This window comes from Charadrius vociferus, unplaced genomic scaffold, assembly GCF_000708025.1.
Source record: "Charadrius vociferus isolate BGI_N301 unplaced genomic scaffold, ASM70802v2 scaffold129, whole genome shotgun sequence".
NCBI classification, from domain to species: Eukaryota; Metazoa; Chordata; class Aves; order Charadriiformes; family Charadriidae; genus Charadrius; species Charadrius vociferus.
Window position 1 is genome coordinate 1 of NW_009661374.1, and position 26,373 is coordinate 26,373.

Consider the following 26,373-nt stretch of genomic DNA (forward strand, 5'->3'; position numbering starts at 1 on the left):
ACCACTATCCCTTTACATCTGAGTATACCTGACGTGGAAAGCCAATCCTTTGTATTCATTTCCTTTCCATTTTATAAAAAAGTGCAGCGTAATTTGTGGCTTTTCTCCCAGTATTAAGCTAGTGATTTACACAACATTTTCTTTAAAAATATTCAAAGGGTTTTTTTTGTGGTTTGTGGGCTTTTTTTTTTTTTTTTTTGCTATTATTTACATATTCAGTAACAAATATATGAACATAATGGTAAGGCCAAGGCAGTTTAAAGTTACCAAATAACTTTGTTACCAATAAATAATAAAGTTACCAAACTACTCGTATCTTGTGCAGTAATGGAGAAAGTACCCTTTAAAACTTCCCATTCCTGTCAATGTCTGAACTCATTTATGTGCCTTTGCTGAGCACCCTGCAAACATCTGAAGCATAGACTTTCACGCGTGCTTAAAAGGGGTCTTGTCTGGAGAATGAGGAGCTGTTTTGTGACTATATTCAGATATTTAGAATGCAGATGTGTTTGCCTAAGCTCCTGCTCTGCTTAGCGTGTGAGTTCAATTTAAACTGTTTGGAAAATCAACTAAAAAATGGTGGTGCCCTGTGTGCAGTATTAGGTTGCCCAAAGCTGGCAGCTGTTATTCATTACAGAGGAGCCAGGCAATTTCATTCATTTTGTATATTAGTAGGACCTGGTGCACTTTGAGAACCTGTTGATTTAAGTCTCCTCTTAGTGTGAAAGTTAAGATGAACTTATACCTGCCAACATCCAAAATATTTAATTATGGGATGTCCCTCCCTCGCTGCTTGAGCAGACAGATACAGAAGTAGCATAAAACTGAAATGAAAGGAGCCTAGTAGAGGGTTGATATTCTACAGATTAGGAAACTGCAAATATATGGTCTAATCTGTATTCCTCTAGGGTTCTTATTTTTAATTCAGCGCCTATTTAGTGTAAAATGTGAACATACTCAGGAGCAGGAATCAGAAGCTATGTTTTCCTTCCTCGTAGCAAAATATTCTAATCATTGGACAAGAGAAACAGGATCTTCTACCTCTGTTTTCCTTAGGAATGGAAATTTACCCTGAGGCAGACAATCCATATACTGCCAGTTTGTAGGGCATACATTTATCACAGGGACAGAGAATGTCTGAGTGAGGGAAGAAACCACTGAATGGTGCACGTGGGAAATTACACATTGTTGCCACTCACAGGAGATAGAGACTTTGTCATCTTCATAAAATTGTCTCTCTATGTAATGGACTGTCACTACCATTAGGAATTAACCAGATATGAGAGGTCAAAATAAATTTTTATTTTTATTTTATCTTATGTTGAGAGTAGTGGCTGCACCTTTGACAAGAAATTCCCCATCTCAAGAATTTAGAAATAAGCAGAATGAAAAATACAAGAATAAAGCAGGACAATTGTATTGAGCTTCAGACATATTGAAATTAAAGATGAAATTTTCCAATGTAAAAACTTCAGGGAGAAAGAGATATTGTAATGCTTATTTTTCTTTATGAATCCATGTTAACTTAGGATATAAACTTTTTTTTTTTAACAACTGTTTGTGTGATACTGGTTTATCCAAATACATTTGAATAACTGTTTTCCAGATGCCTTAAGATAGCCTATAAAATCTATATTAATTTTCATTATGCTCATGGAAATGTATTTTTATTTTTCTTGTCTCTTAATATCTATACAGGCCATTTATTCACCATATTTTAGCTTTCTGCAGCAATATTTTAATATTTTGCCCAAATCAAAATAGGATCCTCCTATAAGTCACAGTTTGATTTATAGAGTTTAGATGCTGTAAGTCTTAAGCAGCACAAAATCTTGTCTATCAGACTATGTTTTCCTGAACAGAACTCTTCATTAAGTTCAAAAGCAGAAGGTTGCCTTTCATGTTAATATTGCATTATTGAGCAAATAAACATGGTCATTTTTTTTCAGTTTTAAAGTGTGCTAAGCCTGTATTTACCTGAATGTTTTCCAACTTTCTTTTGCTTTAGTGTTCAAAGTATTCTTAATATTGGTTACTGATTATATACACATTCTATGCTCAATCAGTTTGGATCATTTCCCGTGGTATCTAAATCTTTCTTAGCGTCTGCCTCTCCCATCAATGCCTCATTCTCAGTTTTGAGTGACTAATGTTTAAATTATTACTAGTTGCATCTTGTCTTAGTGGTTAGTGCTTGTGCTTTTTAATTAATATTATTTGAGCATCTGCCCCTAAGACTCTCACTAGCAATTTAAGGACTCATCTGCAGGAAAAAGTTAACACTTCCATTCTGTAGTTAGAAATAGGTTGGAAGAAGCAGGAGGTTTGCAAACCAAAAAGCCTTTTCATATTTATTAGTTTCAGACACGGAAAGAGTTTGTAACTAAATACACTTTCTTCGTGCTTTAGAAATGGTGCATCTACTTGGCTGCTCAACAAGACTGTTTATAAACTAATTGTAGTTTGTGAAGTTCAGTCTGACTCAGTTCCTGTACAGATTCTGAGATTTTCTTGCTGAGAAAATTGTGGAGTGTTGAATAACATTTTTTAGACAATATAAAGCCAGGTAGCAACATTACTTTGGAAATGAATAAGCACAAGCTGGGAGAAATTGAATGAAAAACATTTCTTGCACAGACACAATGCCTGGCTTGTAATTAGTGGTCCTCAGATGATGGCCATTGGACATCCATTAGTATAGACAGAAGCTGTTAGTGTGAGGACCGGAGAGGCCATAATGATACTGATTGTTTTTCTGAGGCATTCTACGTCACCATAGTAAGGACATATCTTCAAATTACTTTTATTGTCACTGTATCCTTGGCCTTTCCAGACCCAAGAACAAATGATGTTACTCCAAAGTATGTATAAATTTACATTTTACGGGCAAGAATATTTTCTGATGGGAAAAGAGCAACTGAAGCACAGCTCAGTTTCACAAACTTACTTGCTTCATTTAAGACTAAGGCTGGCTCAGAAGACCTCCAGAAATTGCCTATCATTTGAGGCGTGTCCTACACTGGCAGTATGCTTTGTTTGGGGATGCTTTCGCTGCCTGATAGAGCTTATGCAGGCCGTAGTTTCTTAGATTCCTGTATTTGCTGAGAATGAGGTTGGCATGTATGTGCAGCTTAGTGCAAAATTTGAGCCTTTTGCTTAACATATTTCTCAGTTCATGCACACAGTCATGCTGAAATATATAGATACATATTCATTTCTAGAGGAAGTTTGGGGCATCCCAGTTCCATGCTCCTTTATATTTTGCATTTTCAGGAACTCTCCAGTTCATTATAGCTGTATCATAAGTCTAGAAGAGTAGAAAAAGAGTAGAAAACAAGAATCCAGAAATCTCCCCCCCCTGCATGTAAGTGGTGGTTGATCTGGAAGAGGTAATTGTAATCATTTCAAGTTTAACTACGTAAAGTAATAATTACATATTCTTTATCCCTCTCCTATTTTGCTTCTAAATAGACTGGCTAGTTCATATTGCCACACTTTTTTTTATTCACAATAGTAAAATGAATGTTGTACGGAAAAAAACAAACAGGTTTCTTTAAGGTAAGTTTGATTTCTTGCTTGGTTATTTATGGTTTGACCCAAACCTCACCACAATCCTGAGACAATTGCATGAGTTGTACTGTACCGGGTTTATGAAGCTAAAAACATCAGGCTGATGAATCTTTTCCTAAACTGATGGTTAAAGATGTTCTTGTATGCCGTTTTGGCTTACTAGTGGTTTGGTTTTTTTTTTTCTTCTTTCTCCCACTACCAGGAGGCATTTTTGAATGTGTGGAATCTGGTCCAATGGGAGCAGAAGAATTAGCCTTCAGATTTGCTGTGAACACAATCAACAGAAACAGAACCCTTCTGCCAAACACCACATTAACATATGACACCCAAAAGATAAATCTCTATGACAGTTTCGAAGCATCCAAAAAAGGTAACATTTTGCATATTTAATTTTTTTAATGAGAAACTAAGACTGGCTTGGTTTACCTACCTGAAAAAATGTCTGTCCAATAAAGCCATATGCAATGAGGCTGTATAAAGTTGTGGTTGACATCAAAGAACTGCTTTAACAACCACCGCTTGAAGGCTGTAATGGCAACTGTTTGAAAATTACATTGTCACCTTTGCTCCCACTGTCCCTGTCTAAAAGTTATTTCTTTAAATATTTAAAATATGAAATAAATTTTTCTGACCTTTGTGACTAGGGTATTTTTGAGACCAGCTGCTTTGGAATGAGAAAACATTATCTCCAGATATTTCCCTGGAAAATGTCGAGTGCCCCCAAATTCTAGTGAACTTGGAAGAATGATACAATTCAATTTTAAACATTTGATCACTTTAAGTATATCTCCACAAATACCTTTAGCATATGAATGTCTCACATACTTAATCAGGTATGGGCTTCAAAGGGGAGTAAGTAGTTGTTTTGGGCAACTTATATCAATGAGATATAAAAAAAAAGCCTAAATATCAAGTCCACATAAGAATATTGCTATCAAGGGAATGTCTAGGCCTGAGTTCAGCAGTTTTCTTCTGATTATAAATTATTTGTTTGAAGAAAAATTAAAAGTTAAAAATAATTTTGAACATTTTTCCTAAATTTTCAAATCTTTGATTCTCTCAAATATTGAAGTTTTTAGGTTTCTTTACATTCAAGACTGTGACAATAGATGCCAGTTGTACTGCATCATTGCTATACCCTAGAAAGTACAAACCCCAACAAGTTCAATACCTATTTACAGGAGAAAATACAAAGCCTCATGTCAGAACTCAGCAGGACTGAATTTTGCACTATGTTACAGTTCTTTAAAAATGTTTTTAATTTTTTTTTTTTTATAAATTGAAGACCCAATTTCATATCAATGTTGTCCTTAACAAGAAGATAAGAAAGGTGAAAGAGTCAAAAGTCAACCTGTTTTTCTTAGCACAGGTTTCTAGCCTAAATTTGCCAAGTGATCTGATCGCAAGGTGCCACTCCCAAGTGTTGAAGACTGAAAGCTTTACACAATAAGCGATTTTTGGTTTTCTAGTGGACTAAAATGAATAAAAACATTTGATGATACATTAGAAATGCTACATAGGAAAAAGCTGCTGTGTCAGAATGGATGTACATGAAGTATATCTTGAAAGTGGAATATAATACAGATTAAAAAATTCAGTTCAGAAATTATGAGAAACATACTTTTTCTCTTTTGCTGTAACACACAGTTAATCCTGCTAGCTTGTTTTATTTGTTTATTTGCTAAATAAACAATCCTAATATAGGCTGTTGTTAGGTATGAAAATAAATATTATCCATATTTGTACAGAAATACAATTTGGTCATTGTAAGATGCTTTGATTTATGAAAAATATTATGGGCTAAATATTTATGCCTAGCAAGATGGTTTCTTTGTGGAGGAAAGTCTGTGGAAGAAGGAGGCAAGGAATGCTTTTAACAAAGTGTTTTTGAGTTGTTATTCTGTCTTTTTGGATGGTGGATTAAAGCAAATTCTGAGAGACTACTCTTTCCTTCCTATCTCAGCCAACAGTGAATGAATGGGCTGATCCTTAATTCTGGCCCCTTCTTTCTCCTTTCCTCCTCATCTTCCAAATTCAACTGCTTCCTGACTCTAGTGCATGCTGTCTTGTGAAATTTAATGGGACAGCATTTCTCCGTTCCTGAGGGAGGATGTAGAGAGCAGAGAAATTTGTTCTGCAATCTTTAAATCTTTAAGCCTTTCCTGAGACAACACAACTGCTTTTAGTCCTTACTTGGGGTTTGCTTGATGGTGCAAGAGAGCCTGAATATTATGTTGCTAATTCTTGATAGCCTGTAATAGCTGAAGTTAGAATGGCAACATGCCATTGATTGGATACATTGAATAGATTGTGTATATTCATTGTTCCCCCTTGCATCTTGGATGAGAATGCAACTCTTTATTTGTAACTGGTCAGGCTGTATCAAAATCTGTGTAATCTTCCAGTGCTAACAGCTTTTTGCTTTATCAATTCACATTACAGCCAACTGCATTTGTGCTGACAGGTGCTTTAGTTCAGAATCAAAGGCTAAAGGTTAACATAAAATGGTTCGTTTTATTATGATGGCTCCAAAGCAGAGTTTTAACAATGAGGTTTAAGCATTTGACTCATTTTTGTGGTTCATGATTATGTCCATTAATGAATCGCCAGGCTCTGCATCACAAATAGCCTGTTTAGACCTCTCAGTAACACATACTTTTGAAGTTGAATATAGATGAAATATTAATGGATTTTTAAAGGTACTATATGCAAGAGCAACCTGAAGGCAAGATGATATTTCCAAGATAACGTTTCACTGAAGAATAATGTAAATGCAAACAAAATATCCCTGAATGCACTAGAAAAATTGGTATGCGTCTGATAGAGCCAGTGCCATATTAAATCACGTGTGAAAGCATTGCATTATTCAAATCTCAGAAACAGGAAAAAAAAAAAGCCCATTGAAAAGCCATCTGGTAGCTATTGCTGTTGTTAGTGATCCCATTTACTGACATTTGCATAAAGCTTGTTGATTACTCTTAGGAAGGGCAATATTAGCATAAATGTTTTTTTATCAAGCTAGTCATTTAGGCCCTGATCCGACGCTTAGAAACGCAATGGAGATCCTGTGTGTATATGAGAAGTTCATTTAAACCACCAATGCTCTGTGGTAATAAAAAGGTGTGCCAGCATAGTTTCTGGAATGCACTTGAAAGACTTAGCAATATTTTCATCATGTCGAAAAGGATGTGCATAATAAAACAATTTATTTTGACTTACTGAGAAAAGTAATGCAGCAAGTTGTCATTCTACTGCCTGTTTCCTCAGCTGTCAGGAACATTGGCGGTGGAGTAACAATATTAATTAATCAAACCTCATACAAATACATCTACATTGGATTAGGGAGATACTTTTCATTACTTCTCTCTACCAAATAGGGTGTTTTCTTAGAAGACAGAATCTGTCTTTTTTCAGAACCGGTAGTGATCTAAAAAGGAGCAGGGTATGGGCTGAATCACAGGACCAATTTTCCTGCCTTCTTTTTGGCATGTCCCAACTAACGTTCTGCAAGATAATACTGGAATGTACTGCGGGAGATATACAGATCAGAAACTGCTGATGCACAGTACAGTTAGGGCTACCCTATATTTGAAAGAGGAGAGCTAAGCTACTTAAATGCAGCAGTATCATAGCAGTGACTCTCAGGGCCAGTTTTATCTACTAATACAAGTGTAACAAAACTGAGTTTTTCCAGTGTTTAAGAAGGGACACTGAGTTTTTTTTTTTTTTATTAGAAGATAGTAATTTAATTTTCTTTTAGGGAAAATGTTGACCTTTACATTTCACTAGTCAACACGCCTGCTTTTCATTAAATTAATCATTTGGCTGATACTTAACTAGAATCCACTTAACATGTACAATTTCTGAGTAATTAGAATCTCAGTAGAAATAGTGTTGATTGATTGAGGAAGAAGTTAACGCTTAAACAGCCTAGGTTAGAATACTGTCCCGTATGGCCCTTTTCCAAATATAAGATGCAGCTGAGCATAAATCTCTCCTCTTGTCAGTGCTTTTTAAAAGATACACAATTGCTGGCCTTTGTGACTTCCACTGACATAGAAGTGTTTATTAAACATAGCTGTTTCGATGTTAAGTGCTGCTATTCATCAGCTCATAGTCAAAGGCTGGAAATGTATTCTGAAGTTGAAATCTGTGTAAGTGAAAGTGTTTCATGAGAAGGGAGCTCTGTCCGCAATACAGTTATATTTCATGGAGTGCCTTTTGTTTAATGTGAATTGTGCAATACCTTCTGGCACACTGCCTTCTTTCCTCTCATCATTGACAGACTTCTGTCTCCTATTCAGCCTGTGATCAGCTGTCCCTTGGGGTGGCTGCCATCTTCGGACCATCCCATAGCTCCTCAGCTAATGCTGTGCAATCCATCTGCAACGCTTTGGGTGTTCCACATATCCAGACCCGCTGGAAACATCAGGTGTCAGACAACAAGGACTCCTTCTATGTCAGCCTCTATCCAGATTTCTCTTCACTCAGCCGTGCCATCCTTGACCTTGTGCAGTTCTTCAAGTGGAAAACAGTTACTGTTGTTTATGATGACAGCACTGGTAAGGCGAAAGCTTTAGACTATGTGCAGATATATTCATGTGTACAAAGAGAGGGAGGAGGGGTGTCACTACTCGTATTTCTTAATTTAAGAAATCTTAACTAAATTACAAGAATTTCTGTTGGCAAGGTAGTGTACAACAAATAATGTGGATTTATTAGCATAAGTGTTCTCATAAGTATGCTTCAGTTGCTGAAATCTGCATTTGAGCTCACAGCTGTAAATAAATCAGTGACTCTATCTGTTTGCTGCACTGTTGTAACAATTACTAACAGCTATGTATTTTGACTTTATTTAAAACTTAAATTTTGAAGAAAAATATGGTAACTTGAAAGATATACTAGTATGCCTGGTGAAACAGAAGACCTAAATTTTAATGCTGCTTCTAGTATTACTTAAGTTAGAAAACAGATGCCATACTTGTTTGGAATTTCAGTATCTGCTTTTTTCAGAGAGAATTGCAGAAAGAGCCATGGTTTTAGCCTCTAGGAACTGAAAGCAAAGGAAGTTTGGAGGCCTGTTTTGCAGCTGAGTTACATGAGTTAAAAATGAATTCCTGACTTTCCAGCAGAAATGTACCCATTTGCTTCCTGTCCCTTACCTCACCCTGAAATTTTTTTTGCTCTTCTGTTTTGCCTTGACAGTGACATCTTTGAAAAATGTTTTGAAAACTTAAGTTTTATTTGAGGTCTGTCTAGTGGAAGGTCAGAACTAAGACCTTGGTAAACAGAAAATCTGACTGTAATGGGAGATACAAAGAACATACTTAGGCAAACGAGATATATTTAATCTTCTTGGAACTGTTGCTAACTTCTTCCATGCTGGTTGAACGGTCATTGGCAAGAAAAAATCATGGTGAGCCTTAAACCCTTCACATGGTTCAGTGAACTGGAAGATTGTTGATACCCTTGTTACATAATGCTACTACCTATCTAAATGTGAAATAGAAAAAATAAGATCAAGAAACAATGTGTTACATGTGAGGCTACCTGTAGTGAAGACTAACTCTGCTAGATAAACAGCAGTTACAACAGGACAGAATGCCTAATTACTATTTAAGTTCAGATAGGATGTATGTATAGCTTTCAAAAGGTGAGAAAGGAACAGTCAGAAATGGCGGTGCATAAAATTATTTATGACTGATTTTTTTTTCTTCATGCCTTAAAAAAACCAACAAAAAAAAAAGGAAGGCAATGAGGTCTAGAGGCTGCCTCTGTAAAAATTTTTTGGCTGATGTCACCAAAAGCCTCAGGCAATCAAAATCCTTATTTCAAGTTTAGCTTTACAGACTTAAGACAGGAAATATGTAGCCTGTTTATTAATGGCTTTTGATATTTTTTGTGTTAATTTTCTGAAATAGGACAGGAAGTAAAAAAACCCCAAAATTTTAATTAGGTGATGACTGAAAAAGTAATTAGTGCTTCAGTGAAACTGTTATGGACTTAGTTTTACATAAATTGGAACTATTTCACTTTGATTTAAATAATTTGTAGACTATTTTTGCCATAGACAGGTTACCTTGTAAAACAGGCCTTTCAGTTAGAGAAGGCATGTGTTTTAACACTTTGAAATTGCTTTGCTCAATATTTTCAAGTAACTTTCTCCTCCCCTACAAAAAAAAAAAAAATTAATAAAATGTTAACTAAAAGAAATATTTCATGTTTAATTGGCTCGCTAAACTCCATGTTTTCTGAAAGAGGTATGTTGTTAACAGTCATACTAGACCTGATCTTTTCATAAAGTCAGGATGTAAGTAGACATAGGAATGAAGATGGAAAAGAATTTTTTCTTGTGTATGTTGTGATCTACCTGTGACTATTGTAAACATTTAAGAGAAAAAAAAGAAAACATGAGCTCTTTTTAAATAAAATTGAAATAAATATGACAATGAATAAGGAGATTGAGGAATATAGTTTATTTAAAAAACGTAAAGAATTATTTCAAGAAATATTAACTTTAAATTTACATTTCTTTCTGGAGTGGCTAGACCCTTCATATTATGATACTGGTTGTTTCTGCTGATAAACAGTAATCCCAGCTACATCATCTTTTTTTTTTTTTTCTTGAAATCTGTTGCTCTCTGAAGAGACAGAAAAAAGAATAAAAAGGTAGTCCTCTCTCTTTTTTTGTGGCCTTTGCTGTACGTAAATCTAAATTGTACTTTAAGACTGTCAGTTTCTATTTGTTAGTAGCATCTACTACGGATAATTCAAAGACTTCAAAAGCAGGATACACTGCTGGGATGTCCACAGCATCACTTGCCTTTGAAGTACATACAGGAACAACTCTAAGCTATGAGAAACTGTCAATCTTTAAGAAGTAGAGTTTAAATCTTGTTAGAGCTCAACTGCAAGCTAGTGTTTTTTGAGGCAAGGAGCAGGGGAACAGGAACCTTTTGAAAGGAAGTAGTTACTTCAGCTGAGGAAGAAGTTATCTCCTGCCATGGCATAAGATAAATATTCAGTTTTTAACCTAGGGCTGAAGCTGAATATGATAGTTTCAACTAATATTTGGAAAATGTGTTGTAAGACTTTTTGTGTCATTTAAGACAATTTCAAATCCATTAAAATGAAACCTACAAAGACAAAACCTTTATAACTGTTTATATCTGTTTCTTCCATTTGGCCAGTTATTCCTTGATATAAGTTGGATATCATTCTTATTTGCCTCCTCTGTTCATCTTTTAATCACCCACATTTTACTCTTTATTGAAAAGTTGTTTAGCATGATAATGCATGTCTTATGTGATGATAATTTTAGTGTTATGGATTTCCTTTATTTGAATGGACAATTCCCAAAAGTACGCCCTGGTCAAGACAATCATGTGTTGGTATAGCAGTTACAGTGATAATTTTTTAATTGCTAGAATTGATATTTTTTGGGGGACAAATCTACTTTATGTATTTCTATTATAACTTTATAAACATGGATACAAGGAGAGATGATACTTGTACTACAGAGAGGAAGAACAGGTAAAAAACATGCATAAACTATGTCTGGATTCTTCTCAAGGTAAATTATGGAGAGCTGCCCTTATGCCAAAATCCTGGAAGATTATAGGTCCATTCTGAGGGAAAGTACTTTTTAATTTTTTTTATTTTTAAAAATATTTTAATTATTAGGGTGGTTTTATGAATTCTCTAAGGAATTGTTAAAGTTTTACTTCTGTTATAAAAGAAAGATTCCTCACCCACTTCAAAGCATTCCAATAACAGCTGTGTCCATGTTCTTCATTCCTTCAGTAGGGGATATGTCTTCTTGAGTAAACACAAATGGAAAAGGCTGTGCAGTTATTTGACAATTTGCAGTCAGTAAAAGCCCATATGAACTCTAGTGTCATTCCCAGGAATGCACTGGAGACTGATACTTCAAGCGCACACTTCAGCTGCCTCTTGACAGCACCATTGTGTCTGATTGTATGCAATCCACCACACTCCTATCTTATAGGAAGGAAAGCAAGTTGTGTGACTGACAGATAGCAGAATGTTTCCCTGATGCTACATGAGGCACTCTACATAAGTGCAGATGCAGTCTTCCATAGTGTTTTTGTGTGCCTTTCAATCCTTAGTGTAGCTGCCTTCACAACATCCATATGATAAGTGCAGAATAGACTACCACCACTTGTATCTGATCTGGATCCAATTTGATCTGAGACTGTGTGATACGAATGTGGTACAGAGGCAGTCAGTCTACGTTTAGAACCCGTTTTGAAATAGGAGAAATTTGGAATCCCAGGCTCCCTTGGCAATAATGAACACCTGGATGTCTAAAAGATTACCACAAAGAACAGCCATTATTGGTTTGTCTTCATCATTGAAGTATTCTCCTCATATTCTCTGTGGAGGAACAGCTGTACATCTTGCTACTAATTTGAGAAAGGACATAAAAGAAGTTGTTTTTCATGCACTATGCATAGCAACTAGACCCTGCCCCAACCCTTCCCAGCTTTATGATGAATAAATGGCTAAGTCAGAGAAGATTAACCTATTGACTCTGACTATTGCTCCTCATGTCAGTCTGGACCTCAGAACACTGCGTTGTTCTGTGCTGATCAGACCTGTCTCATATGTTCAGGAGCTTGTAATGAGGTAAACAGGCTAACTTCGCACAGGAGAAAATGGAGGTTGTGTCATGCTGAAATAGAAACAGAGATGCTTCTAAAGGGTCACTAACAGTGGAGAGAGCAAAGATCAGGTTGAATACAGCATAATAAGGAAGAGTCAAAACTCTACAAATAGGATGAAGTAGACGAATAAACTAGAAAAGTTAATTCTATCTTGTCTCAGTAAGAAGAGATGCAGTCTGTTATGGTGGGGATAAGGTAATAGAAATAAAAATTAACATAGAATGGACAAAAGTTTTACTACTATAATAAAGCCTTCTGCCCTGGTAGTATTTTTATGGAGAGGGTGTTGTGGCGGTATGTAGATGAGTCTGTTCTTTCAGGGAAGAAAAAAAATGTGCGAGTCCTTTTTCTGTGAATCTCTGTTTGAATACTCCTGCATCTGACTTTTTTTTTTTTTCCCTTTAAATAATAGTTATATTCTGCTTCATTCTATGATTTAATTTTTCCCTTTATTTTGGCTCTCAAGACTTTTTTTTTTTTTTAATATAGTCTATCTGTTGTACAGATCAAAAGTTGGAATGAGGCTCTAGAACATTTTTCTTGCTAGTCTGAAGATAAGTATTGCTTTCTGTGGTCATTCTAAATGGCAAAGTATATTCCTTTTAACTAGAATTTCCCATTAAAAAAAACTTAGCAAGATGTAATGAGAAGTTGGTTAGTTTTTTGGGTTTTTTTTCTCCCTTAAAGTAATTTATTGTCTCTTTGTTAATTAAATACCACTAAACTGTCCCTGGATACTAATTAAGTCCTTTCAGATTTACAGACTTGTTACAGTCAATTGTCTTTAAGAAAGAAAAGTGGAAAAATGGCAGCATGCTCATCAGCTGCATGTCTTAATGGTTTTAATTGGTCTCAAAACAGTAACTTGATTTTAAGTACATAGTCTAATATCTGTGCTAAAGAAAACAGACCACATAAACTCTAAATAAGTTTGTGAATCTCAGCATTCCAAAACAAAAAATACGTGAAGATTTAGATACTCGGGCCTTTAAATTCTAGTGGCACTTGTATTGCCAACTAATGCTTTATGCAGATTAAGTTGATATAAACAGAGTTCTGGGTTTTTTTCTTAATTAACATTTGTTTTGGTCTTGGGTGAATGAGTATAAACATCAAAAATCTGTTGCATCTATGAACAGAAGCCAAAGTAAAAGCTTGAAAAAATGACTTCAGAAATAAAAATGTTTTGTGTTGGTCTTCAGTATTGAACCCTGTGCTTTAATTCAAATGAAGGAAAAAGAAATATGCTATTTTGTTGGTATTTAAACTGTAATATACAGGTAACATTGATTTGTAATTAAAACTACAATTTCTTTCCTGGGACCAGTATTAAAATTCACTTTATGTTGTTCCCGCTGTTATTGTGGACTCATCTTAAGTATTGTGCACAGTTCTGGGCCCCATAATTTAAAAAGGATGTTAAGGCATTTGAGTGTGTCCACAAGAGGGCAACAAAGCTTGTGAAAGTGCTGGAAGAAATGTCCTATGAGAAGCAAATAAGGACCTTGCAGAGGGACCTCGACAGGCTGGTGAGGTGGGCCTGACCTCATGAAGTTCAACGAGGCCAAGTGCAAGGTTCTGCATGTGGGTTGGGACAATCCCAAGCACAAATACAGGTTGGGCAGAGAATGAATTGTGAACAGCTGTGAGGAGAAGGACTTGGGGATGTTCGTGGATGAGAAGCTCAACATGAGCCAGCAATGTGCACTTGCAGCCCAGGAAGCCAGCTGCATCCTGGGCTGCATCAAAAGTGTGGCCAGCGGGTCGAGCTAGATGATTCTGCCCCCCTGTTCTGCTCTGGTGAGACCCCATCTGGAATACTGCATCCAGCTCTGGGGCCTCCAACATAAGAAGGACATGGACCTGTTGGAGCAAGTCCGGGGGGGGCACAAAGATGATCATAGAATCATAGAATTGTCTAGGTTGGAAGGGACCTTTAGGATCATTAAGTCCAACCATCAACCTAACACTGAGAAAACCACCACTAAACCATGTTCCTAAGCACCATGTCTACCTGTCTTTTAAACACCTCCAGGGAGGGCGACACCACCACTTCTCTGGGAAGCCTGTTCAAATTAAATGCTTGACAACCCTTTCTGTGAATTTTTTTTTTTTCCTAATATTCATCCTAAACCTACACCGATGTAACTTGAAGCTATTTCCTGTTGTTCTATTGCTTGTTACCAGTGAGAAAAGGTTGACCCCCACCTCCCTACAACCTCCTTTCAAGTAGATGTAGAGACCAATAAGGTCTCCCGCGAGCCTTCTTTTCTCCAGGCTAAACAACCCCAGTTCCCTCAGCCACTCCTCATAAGAGTTGTATGATCACAGCACCGGTGCACCTTTCCTATGAAGACAGGCTGAGAGAACTGGGATTGTTAAGCCTGGAGAAGAGAAGTTTCGAGGAAGACCTTATAGCAGCCTTCCAGTAACGATTTTAAACAGAAAGAGGGTAGATTCAGATTAGATATTAGGAAGAAATTCTTTACTGTGGGGATGGTGAGACACTGGAACAGGTTGCCCAGAGAAGTTGTGGATGCCCTATCCCTGGAAGTGTTCAAGGCCAGGCTGGATGGGGCTTTGAGCGACCTGGTCTAGTGGAAGGTGTCCTTGCCCATGGCAGCGGGGATTGGAACTAGATGATCTTTGAGGTCCCTTCCAACTCTAACCATTCTATGATTTCTTTTCTGCCAGGGTGGTCAAACACTGGAACAGGCTTCCTAGGGAGGTGGTCAGTGTTTAAGAGGCATTTGGACAATGCCCTTAATAATATGCCTTAACTTTTGATCAGCCTTGGATTGGTCAGGCAGTTGGACTAGATGATCATTGTAAGCCCTTTCCAGCTGAACTATTCTATTCTATATTTCACAAATCTTATTTCTAGATATCTTACATCTTGTGATTTGTGTGTAGGTTTTTTTTTTTTCTTTTTTTTTTCCCCATACTGCTAATAAAAAAGGATACTCACCTTGGCAGTTAATATAAGTTTACACGAAGGGGAATTAAATATCTTGGGGGGTAAAATGGATGTAGCTTGATGGCAGGTGGGAAACATCGGTAAAGGATTAAGGAAAAAAGCTTCTAAGTGATTCAAAGTCAATCTTGGCTAGGGAGAAAATTTCTGTTTAAGAAGAATATACATAATTGTCCTTTAGGACATAATTGTCCAGTAGCCGATTTGGCCTAAACCACGACAATAATGCACTATAAAGGTGAGAAAAGGTGTCCAAAAAACTTTAGAGAACAGGCAACTGAGAAGGAAGATAGAAAATGAGATGGTCTGAAAAGGTCTGCTCATCTCCGTTTTTCTATAAATGCATTAAGCAACATCTCAATTTATGTGAAAAGTTGTTCTCCTTTATAAACACATCTGTATAACTTAGGTCTATTCTTAGCAGAATGAGAGAGAGGGAATGAAATGAGTTGAGAATGCTGTATTTGAACGTTTGACAACTGATACGATAACTGCATTTCAGCTGAGTTTAGAAGACAAGACTTCAGTCTTGGTAATCTATAACAGAAACTTACAAACTGACACGGCTAGCATGCAGTAGAATATATTTCAGGGTTGAAATTTTGATATAGAAGGGTAATGTTTGTTCAAGGATAGATGCCAGACAGAAATAAAAAGAGATTGTTTAATGATAATCTGGGGTGCTCGGTCTACGATACAGTAGGAGACATCTGCTGGGAGCAACAGTGTAATTATAAAAAACATGAAGGAGTATTGTTATTGTGATTTGCATTGCTGTGCATCAAGATTCAAAACAAACCACTAAACCATGAAAATTAAGCAGACAAGGCTTTTTCTTCTCATCCTTTTTAGAATTATCCTGCAAAACTAATCAAAAGCAAGGTTTTAATATCAACAAATATCTCAAACTAGGTGTTTACTGGCAAAAGGAGTATAGAAGGATGCAGTTCTTACAATATTCTTAGAAAGACATTGCAAGCTCTTATTAATGTATGTTGATGTTTTTAATACTGAAAATACTGAACACCCACGTATGAGATGTTCTTGTGATATTTCTGATAGTGAAGCAATGCTTGGGGATAGAAGACAATGGTTTATTATCAGGGAATTGCAAACCAGCAAAATATACTGAATAGAATTCAAGAAAGTGAATGTCATAAAAACTGGAATTTCTGCCAACAGAATTAGCTGGAGTCCAAACCAAAGAAGATTCAGGTCAGTTGATGATTTCTTGGGTAATACTGGAATTGAATAATAATAATAAAAAAGGAGTTGTCAAGGGACTTAAGTTTTCGAATCACTTGAGTAAGTGATTTTTTAAAAACTTTAAAATGAAGTAATCTTAGATCTGTTAATTATTACCTTTTGAGAGCTCATGGTTGATAGGCAAAGTTCTAGAAGTCTGGGAAAGGTAGACAAGCTCAGATTTGAGCTTAGATCATCAAACATCAAGCTTAGATGTTTATCTATCTTAAACATCAAGCTTAGATGTTTATCAAAATTTTGAGGTACATTTATCCTGGTTCCTTAAGTTCACTAACATCTATATCATCCACTTATTCCTGATAACTACTTTTCTAACCTGGAACCTGCTCAAAATTGGGTAGAATAAAGTGAGGTTGTAGTATGTGTGGGGGTTTTTTTTGTTTGTTTTGTTTGTTTGGTTGGTTTTTTGTAGACTAGTCAGCTGAATTTCTGTTCCTGGAAAAGTGCTGGACAAATAAGCTGTCTACTTGTGAACACTTAAAACGTCTCAAAGTGATGAGTAACTGTCAAGTTTGCTTTATCAAGAGCAAATAATGTAAAACTTCCTCCTTTGACAAGTCAAAGTGCCTTGTGGGTAAGGAAAATTCAGTATATGTAATGAATATTTAGTTAAGAAAGTCATACTGTTTAAGGCAACATTCTTATATGCTAGTTAGAGAAATAGGTTCCTTATGCAACTGTTGTCAAACGGATGCAAAAAAGAGCAATAAGGCGTAAATAGATTGGTTACAGCTTACTTCAAAACTGAAAATATATAATTACAAGGTTCATTTTCTAGTATGAAGAGTATACAAATTACATATGCAGGTGATAAGATCAGAAGTTACAATACTCTAGAAAATATGATTTGTGTAAAAGTATTTTAATACTTATGTATCAAATGTAAGATGTGGTCATTGTGGACAAGCCAACAATGGCATTACAAGAAAGAAAGCATAACATTGTATTCAGACATATGACCTGGAATTTCATGTGTAAGAAATTCCCAAGTAATTCCAATTTAATTCCACTCTGTATAAGAAAGGCATCATACTGTGTTACATTGCTCTTTGCAGCAGATCTCAAGAAAAATGAGGGTTCTTCAGATCAGAGGCTTAGGAAAATGTGAGCTGGGAGGAGAGACCAAGAGAGTGTTATTTTAGTCTAGGGGAAGTGAATAGAAAGGTCTCACAAAAAGAAAAATAAACTACCCTCTATGTTAAATGGCGTAGTTAGAGACATTTAAAATTGTAGCAGAAATGATTTAGCTGGGAACATTCAGGTTGGAATCAAAGAACAGGTACCCTTGAAAGGCTGTGGAAACTCCATCTCATGAGGTTTGGTGGTTTGTTGTTGGTATTTTTTTGTTGTTGCTGGATTGAGTTTTTTTGCTGTGTGGTGGAGTTTTTTTGTTGTTTTGTTGTTGTTGTTTTTTAATAGCAGTTTTCATACTGGTTTTGCTGGAGAGAACAGAAAAGACAGGTAGTGGTGACCTTTAAAGGTCACTGTTGGGACTATTTCTTACCATTGATGCTGACTAATGTCTCTATCATATCTGCAGAAATACTAAATTATAAACTACTATTAAGTTATACCACTAATAGTGATTCCTGAAGTTGGATTTATATTAGATGTCAGTTAGGTGAAAACTGTACCTGTATGTATACTGTTTTGACTCATGCAACTTTAATTAGCATTTATTTTGGTTTTGTGAAGCAGATGCAGAATTCACATTACTGGTTATTCTTGAAGGGCTGGATGGGTATCCGCTCTGCAAATAAATGAACTTGTATATAAATCTTATTAGAGATACAGTGTGGGGTGGAATAGCTTAACACAGCATGTTAAATGAAAATATTTTTGTGCATTTCAAATTTATGCATTATCAATTAATAAGCAGTTATGGTGTGCTATTTAATTGAATGAATGGAATGAATATCTAAAGGAGGGCTATATTTGCCATGGGGAACAAAGCAGACTTGAGGATTCCCATGCATATCAGCTGGAATGGTATGCAGTTCTGTGTTTATTAAATTTTCTTATTAAAGACAATAGATTATTAAGCCTTCCTTAATAAACTCAGATTTGGTAGAATTGTAATAATTAACAGCACTAATAATTTTTATCTGTTCTTGGAGAATGAAGAAATATTTTCCAGACTGATTACATATTGCATAGTGTCTTTTAAGTACAGTGTTTCGTGTGCTATGCATGGTAATTTCAAGTGAAAATACAATTAGTAATTATGTGCTAAACATAATTGTGGTATTTGGATGTAGCTGGTTAGTTAGTTTTGTGTATTCCTTTTCTAAGAAAGTTATTTTACCATTTGTTCAGTAAAGTTTAGAAATATTTTTTCTGGTAGTATAGTATTTTTCTGTAAGCCTAAGGAACAGAAGTGAAGGTAATACTTCCAGAAATTATTGCATTAACAATGAACATCTTCCAAATCGTACTTTAAATTGTTTTGCTTTTGTGAGTTTGAATAAACTTAATGTCACAATAATGATACTTCCACTATCATGGGTATGGCTAGAAATTTCTAACTGTTCTACTGCTTCTTTTAACGTTGATTCTGACAGCTTTGACAAAAACTCTTTTGTCCTTTGACTGTAGTAGGTCTCTTTTTTTTTTTTCCTCTTCACCCTCATTAAACTGCACTGCTCATAGATGTCAACCACTTGAGAAATCATACTTCACACTATTACAAGAATTCTTTTGAAATGCCCAGGACTGTTAATTGTCATTGCTGACATCAGCATCATATTGAAATAAAGATAAAGCTTTCTGAAAATGTTCAAAAAACATGTTAGAAAACTGGATAATAACAATATTTCAAATCAAGAATATCATAATAGAGTCACTTACTTAAAGGAATGTCACATGTTGCTGGAGACTAGAAAAACATGGCAAGTCTAATATAAAAGGCTTAATGTTTTCTAACTTTTCAACATTTTATTCAATTATATTAAATTATTTTTTTCTTATATTTTCACACACTAGGTGCAGAGGTAAGGGAAGGAATGGGCAGTTCTTTTTTTTTTTTTCCTAGTTGCTGTATGCTGCAGTTGATAAGTACTTGGGTGGTATGAAAAAAATTATTTTCTTCATTGTGGTATAGTGAGCTTCAAGATCAAAACCTTTTCATGAACTGAAGGCCTTTGCTGAACTTAAGCAGCAGATTGATTCCCTCTTGTGGAACTGTGTGGGATGGGGTAGAGGGCTTTTTTCACTGCAGTGCTGAAAAGCCATTATTAGAAAAGAATTGTTTCTGGAAATAGGCTGAATTGGGATTGGCTATTTGAAACTAACTATAAAAGATGTTCGCACCCGTGCTCTGACGTGCTCACTTAGCATATTTAAGGAAAACAATAAAGCTGATTATTGCCTTGCACTTCAATTACATCTGGTTATGCTGAAACATCAGTAAAATGGATTTAACATTGTGATGCTAAGACCCAAGACACAGAAAATGAAGCAATAGGCACAGTATCAGAATGGAAATCTGTCTGTGGAGTTTAACCCGGATCCCTGGTTTTCTTATTCAATGATTTTTAACCCTAAGGCTAGTCTGTCCCGTACGTGGCATTTTAGTAATCTGAACTTCAGTATTAATTATGAATATGATTTTAAAAACTTCTGCTTTCCTGTACTAAGTAATTGTTTCAAAACGGGAATCTTTTTTCAGTCCAAAAGAAAGGGTTTTTTTTCTCTCTTTAGTCTACACAATTTTAGATCTTTCATAATGAGGTTTGTATTTCAAATACATACACACACGTGCACACACATCTAGTATAAAACATAGTTCTGCCTTTTTTTGTTTGTTTTAGAAAGGAGCATTTTTTCTCAGATGTTAGTATTACTGTGCTCTAAGTCCTTCTGAAGTGCATTACTGGTTATATCAGCATCATTTTGTGGAAGTGCAGGTCAAGGAGTGAAAGAAAAGTCCCCTCATTGTGGTGACACGTACACATACCATTTGTATGGTCACTGTTGATCCTAGGTTCTTCAACAAAGTAGCGTCTGTTTGTTGAGTTGACATTGACCAAAAATGAGTAAGACTGCTGGAAATAAAGGTTAAAGGTCTTGAGTCAGGTCCATCCTTCCACATACAAAGTAAGGATCACCTGAATTTTGGGGCCTGGACTTTCTCTCCAAATGTGCCCAGAAGGCACTAATTACTATATCTAAGCATGCAATTGAATCTGAAAGTGTGGATGTGAAGGCAACTCAAGTATCAGCTCTCTGACACTGAACCATTAAAGCTCAGGTCAGATTTTGGAACCAAAGACATTCAAATATGTGCCTCCTTCTCATAGATATTTCATCTTTGAATTAGTTTATTTTTAATAAAGGAAATTGTAAAGCCTTTGAAATTAAATAAACATCCAAAATATTTCTATTATAAGCCTCTCAATATTGCGCTTTGGAGCTCATGCAAAACTAATTGATTGTCTCGATATGTCTCCAGCTATGCGTGACGCAGAACAGCACACACATCAATATGTCAGCATGAAAACAAGAAGAATGTTGGGAGACTGCATCATAGTCACAATTATAGAGAGGTTTAGAAAGAGGCATAGTTCTTAGCTCTAGAAATCTTGTTTCAGCAGGCAATTAAGTCAGTAAATGGATTACTGGCATCAGTATCACTATTCTATATTGAAGTTTTGTATCTGGAGCAGAAGATTTAGTCTCAGTCCAGTCCAGACAATAAGCACTATGAGAAGATGCTGATTTGGGAAAAGAAATGCCAGGAGAGAACTAGATCTCTAAACTGAAAAGTTGTATCTGTTTACTGGCATGGCCACCATCCAAGAGAAAGTTTTTGAAAAATATTTTCAGTTGGAAATAACATAAATTTTATTTGTCCTCTCGTACTTGGTGACCCAGAAGTGTCTTTTCAGTGTGACTAAAACTTTTTTTAGTGATTCTGATCAAAAGATATATATTTCTTCAAAACAACAATCCTTCCCTCCTCTCCCTGAAAAAAACCCCAACAACTTGATGATCAAAATCTTTTTTCTAACATAGACCGCTGGTTTTGAAGTACCGTACCTTCTTTAAGTGTGTTTGTATACCTGAAAGGCCACATATGTGGAGAGTGAAGCCTGAAATGAATTCATCAACATATGACAGAACATATCAACATAGTATAAGGGTGTTCTGATTTATAAACAGGAGTTCTTCTGTATCTCTGAAGAGTTGGGGGCAGTAGGTCACTACTCTATGCTTTGATAAGAAGACAAGTACATAGTTACAGGTAGCTTGACATTATAGAACCTCTATAAATCTACACTTTTTCCCCCCAAAGGAAATTTTTTCATCCAAATAGACCTCCAGAGTTCATTGCGGCAAACACTATTATTATCATGGGTGACTAGTGTATCTTGGCTTGCCCTAATGAATCTAATTTTTAAATTTTCAGCTGCAGTTATTCTAAACAGAGCAGCTATATTTCTCGACAAAGGGCTTGTTAAATACAATTTGCTTTGGCAAAACTGCTACTGAAGTCAGTTACCAGATACTTTTCGTTCTTTTTACTGATACGGGGCTATCATTTTCCTGGTAGGAATCAAGGTTAACAATAGAAAAATATTTTAAGTCAACACAATACCGAACATCTTTGAACTCTTCTTCATGTGACCACCACTAACTGTAGTGTATTTTTAGTATTGCAGATTTCAAGTGACATAAAGCTCTAATGGAGTAATGTCTGTAATTAATATATGTATAAACTTACACACATAGTGTTCTGATTTCTGTCCCATGCTTCAATTACAAGACTGAAAAAACCTGCTGACCTGTTGGGACTCTAGAGCTGGTAATAAGGAGCTGTATTAATTATGTTTAAGAAGATAAATTTTTCTGGATTATGTAACTTAAAGCTCTTCCTCCATTAAAGACACTTCATACCATTTTGGTACTGTATTTAAATGGGTTTAAATATAACTGATGACAATTTCAAGGATTCTTTACACCACTAGAATTGGGTGAAATGATCTTAATGCAGTGAAAAGGTTAAATATGAATAAATGAGAAAGGCCCATCAAGCTGTTTTTTCCCTTCATCTCTATTTTCTTTGTATTTTTCTTAATGGTATTTCTGTATTATTCTGGTATATCCAAAGAACACAGAACAGCCCACTGTTCAAGTAGACCTGCTAGCAAGTGCAATTTCTTTTTTCTTTTCCTTTTTTTTTTTTTCTTTTTAATCCTTTCACTAGAGGTGTTGTTTAAGTAGAGGTTGAGGATGATAAAACTAATCTTGAGTGTTCATGGGTAATCTGTTCAGGATGTTCAATATCTGTGAATCATTTTATAGCAATAAATTGTTCCAGCTGATGTGAAGCATTCTATTAATGCCCATTAAACCGGCATTCTCCTCCCTTCTACCCATACCCCCTTCAAAGCCCAATATACAATGATATATTTCTGAGACATAAGCAGAAAAACTGGGCAGGGGGCTGTCAGTGAAGGAGAAGAGAACAGAGAGGTGTGAGAGGAAACAGCTTGCTGAAAAGAGAGAAACTATTTTGGTAGCTCTACAAAGCAATATATTATTATTTTTGAAGTTTTTGAGATTCTGAAGATAGGAGTAGCCTTTAAAAGAGCATTAGTGTTCTGTTGTACAGAAAAAGGTTCATGTGTTCAGCCTATTGCAAAGTGCATTTGCTTGCATTCTTCCTGTGCAGCACAAAGGCAGCATTAACGGAAATGATAAATAGTTTGATGAGCAGGCCAGGTGGCACAGCAATGGCTCGCAAGACTGCTGAGCTGGAGCACAGGTTTTAAAACAAACTTGGGGCTCTTGCTTCCTGGACTGGTTGAAGTTGAACATGTCGAGGAGGTAATGTGATTGATCTCTTTGGAGGAAGATGCCAGCTGGAGAGCTCACAAACTGCTCCTTCAGGACTCTCCTTAAAGATGAATTGATGGCAGCTTCTGAAAAGAGTTACTCACACCGCATTCTTCCCAGCCATTCAGAGGTAAGACTCTATCACAGTGTCTGCTAAAAGAAGGAACTGAGAGTTTAAAGGGACAGGAAAAAGGTGTCCCTGGTGAAAGAAACTGCAGGAAGTACATTCCCAAAATACAGCTATTATTTCTATACTGTTGTAAAATGGATATTTTTTTTTAGGAGCTTGTCCACACAAATGGTTGGTTTTTTTTTTTTTTTTTTCATTACACTGGGATCCTGTAATGCTAATAAAATAAGAAGTCAGCATTTCATCTGAGGGCTGTACTTAATTTTTTATTGTAAATCAGTTGTTTTAAAAATACTCTAGGCTGCAATCTGCGCTTTTGTGTTGACAAATATCTCCTCAAAATCATGGTGAAGAAAGGAGTCATTTTGTCCTTAGCTTCATTCTCTTTGTAGTTCTCATATTATTTTCCTCCCTACACTGGAGGCTCTGGTATCTCTCTTTCTGATTAGCTACACATGAGCTACATACGTGCCCTTTTGAAAGTGTCCCTTGCTGATCCAGAGACTTCATTTCTCAGTGCATGACAGCTTGCTACTTTCATCCTGAATACCCAGCTTGTTCGTTTCCTCTAATGTCAGACAACAGCAACAAAAGTTACTTTGGGATTAACAGTAGCTCAGAAACTTATAGTTAATGTACTAATACTCCATGCTTGTTTGACCTAAAACTACCTTGGCCTTTAGTCATGTGTACAGAGGGTAGAAATGGAGTCCCATGGATAAACTGGACACAGTTGGAAGAAGCAGTCTTCCTTGAGCCTCGGGAATCTCACTCATTCGAATGGGCCATAACAGTATTAGGAAAAAGTGAAAATACAGACAGAACAAGTTTTTGGCAACATCTAAAAATGAAGGCAAACAATGAATTTGCTGGTGTATTCAGGACTATATCTTAAAGAGACGAAATAAGGTAGAGCTCATTTTTGGTTACTGGAAGACACTAGTTTTACTGCAAAAACCCTTAAATGTATGATGTCTTATGGCTGTGAAAAATCTTACTCCAAACAGAGATTGTAACTATAAGGGTATGTGGATTGTCTGGTTACTTCTCGACTGTGTGATTTTTTGATCCCCTGGACCTTTTTTTGGCCACTGCACCTACTCTTTCTTCAGAAACCGGGATGTTAGTGTGGATTGGGGAAGAGAAAATCAGTTGACAACCAGGAGTTGGGAAGCCGTTACTGCCCACAGCCAGATCTAGGTGCTGTAATTTACATGTAAGAGCTTGTTCTTTTAATAGAATCATAAAATGGATTAGGTTGGAAGTGACCTTGAAGATCATCTAGTTCCAACCCCCCTGCCATAGGGAGGGACACCATCCACTAGACCAGGTTACTTAAAGCCCCTTTTAGGTTATATCTTTTCAGTGCTTATTTTTTTCCTTTGGTCACAAATAATGACCCACTGTTCACTAGTTAACCTAGAAAAGAAAGGGAGGTGTGAAAATTAAACTGCTCAAAACACTTGGAAAACACTGCAGGCAAAACAATCCGGAGTCAGGGTTTTTTACTTAATTCCTTTTAAACACAAACTTCCAATCACTCATTTTTTTTATTGAGAAAAAAGATGCACTTACATAAATACATGCCTTTTTTCCTCCGTAGGAGGAAAGAAAACACTGAGTGTATTTCCACCACCAGTTATGCTTAGTCTGTCGACACTTACCCTGGGAGGTGACTGGGGAAGCAGCAGCTTCAGGCTGTTTCTTGTAAGGGTGTCTGCTGCTTTGTGGGCAATGGCTTTTCCTGTAGTTCCAGGCCACAGCCCCTCAGGGTGTCCCTGACCCAGGGGCATGAGGCGCCCAGGGGCTGCAGATTGCCCCCCCACCTTCTCCTCAGCTGGGCTGGGCTGTGGCAAGGAGCTCCCACCCTTGAAGAGGTTGTCTCCAGCCCTTCGTGGTGGCTGGTGTCTTTCTTCAAAGCTTTTGAGCAGGATTGCCTCCCTTTGGCACCTGGTGGTCTTTTTCACTGCTCTTGAGGTTGGCTCAGTGCTGGTTAGAACCAGCTGTGGCCAGTGCTGGGCAGGTCACTCGTACCTTGTGCCTCACACAGGCAATAATCTCCAACATATTTCAACTCCAGTGCCTTCATCCAGGCATAGTGGAGAGGAAAAAGTAAAGAAAATGATGGGATTTGATTTTTTTTTTTTGTTTTGTGGCAGGGTGTTCAGTGAATTCATTTAGTGGTGTTTATTTTCTAGGAAAACTAGACTGCTCTTCACACACTTTATATAACACAAATACTGCATCAGAAATGCTAGGTATGGTGTGGAAGGAAACTTTCAGCCTTTGATTTATGTTTGCAAGAGCCTGCTTTTGAAGTGTGATCCAGGTCTGGAAAGCCTTTACCCAGTCTCAGTTCCCACTAACGCCTGAATGAGGACGTGCTGCTTCTCAGCACTTTACCCATCGGCGCTCTGACGTAGAAATAAAAGTACCAGAGACAGGTATGCTCAGCTCTATCTCATTTTTTGTTCCGCGAGCTGTTTCCCTGCAGTGAGCAGCTGTAGGGTGACTGTGGTAGCAGTACTTGTGACCTGTGACACAGCTTCATGGTAGCTTCCCGCGCCATGCGCTGTCGGCAGAGCGAAGTGCCCAGGGGGGCTCTGCGTGGGAGGCAGCAGCCCTTGTGAGCGAGGGCGTTTTCTTTTCCATAATCATTCCTGTGAGAGTCTAGCAAACTGGAAACTGTTGAACTTGTGCCAGCAAGGATTTATTTTTCAAATATGGGTGAGGATGAGCGAATATTCTTTGTCGTGGATGGCCTAGTGGACTACTGAAGTGAGTCATTTAGTAGACTGGAACATATTTTGTGCCCCACATAATTCATCTGACCCTAATAAATGCTGGTGGCTGGAAACACAATGAAAAATACATGTAAAATTCTTAAAAATGGAAGTATGTGTTAACTG

The 26,373-nt window shown here is 36.6% G+C and overlaps 1 protein-coding gene across 1 annotated transcript in view; it reads left to right on the forward strand.

Moving 5' to 3' along the window:
- Positions 1-3,772: 3,772 nt before the first annotated feature.
- GRIK2 (glutamate receptor, ionotropic, kainate 2) overlaps positions 3,773-26,373 on the forward strand; it is a gene marked incomplete at its 5' end in the record, with an annotated part of 284,674 nt that continues 262,073 nt past the window's right edge. The window contains 2 exons of the mRNA XM_009893855.1: positions 3,773-3,940; positions 7,875-8,132. Of these exons, the coding sequence (XP_009892157.1) occupies positions 3,773-3,940; positions 7,875-8,132 (426 nt within the window). The remainder of the gene's footprint in view (positions 3,941-7,874; positions 8,133-26,373) is intronic.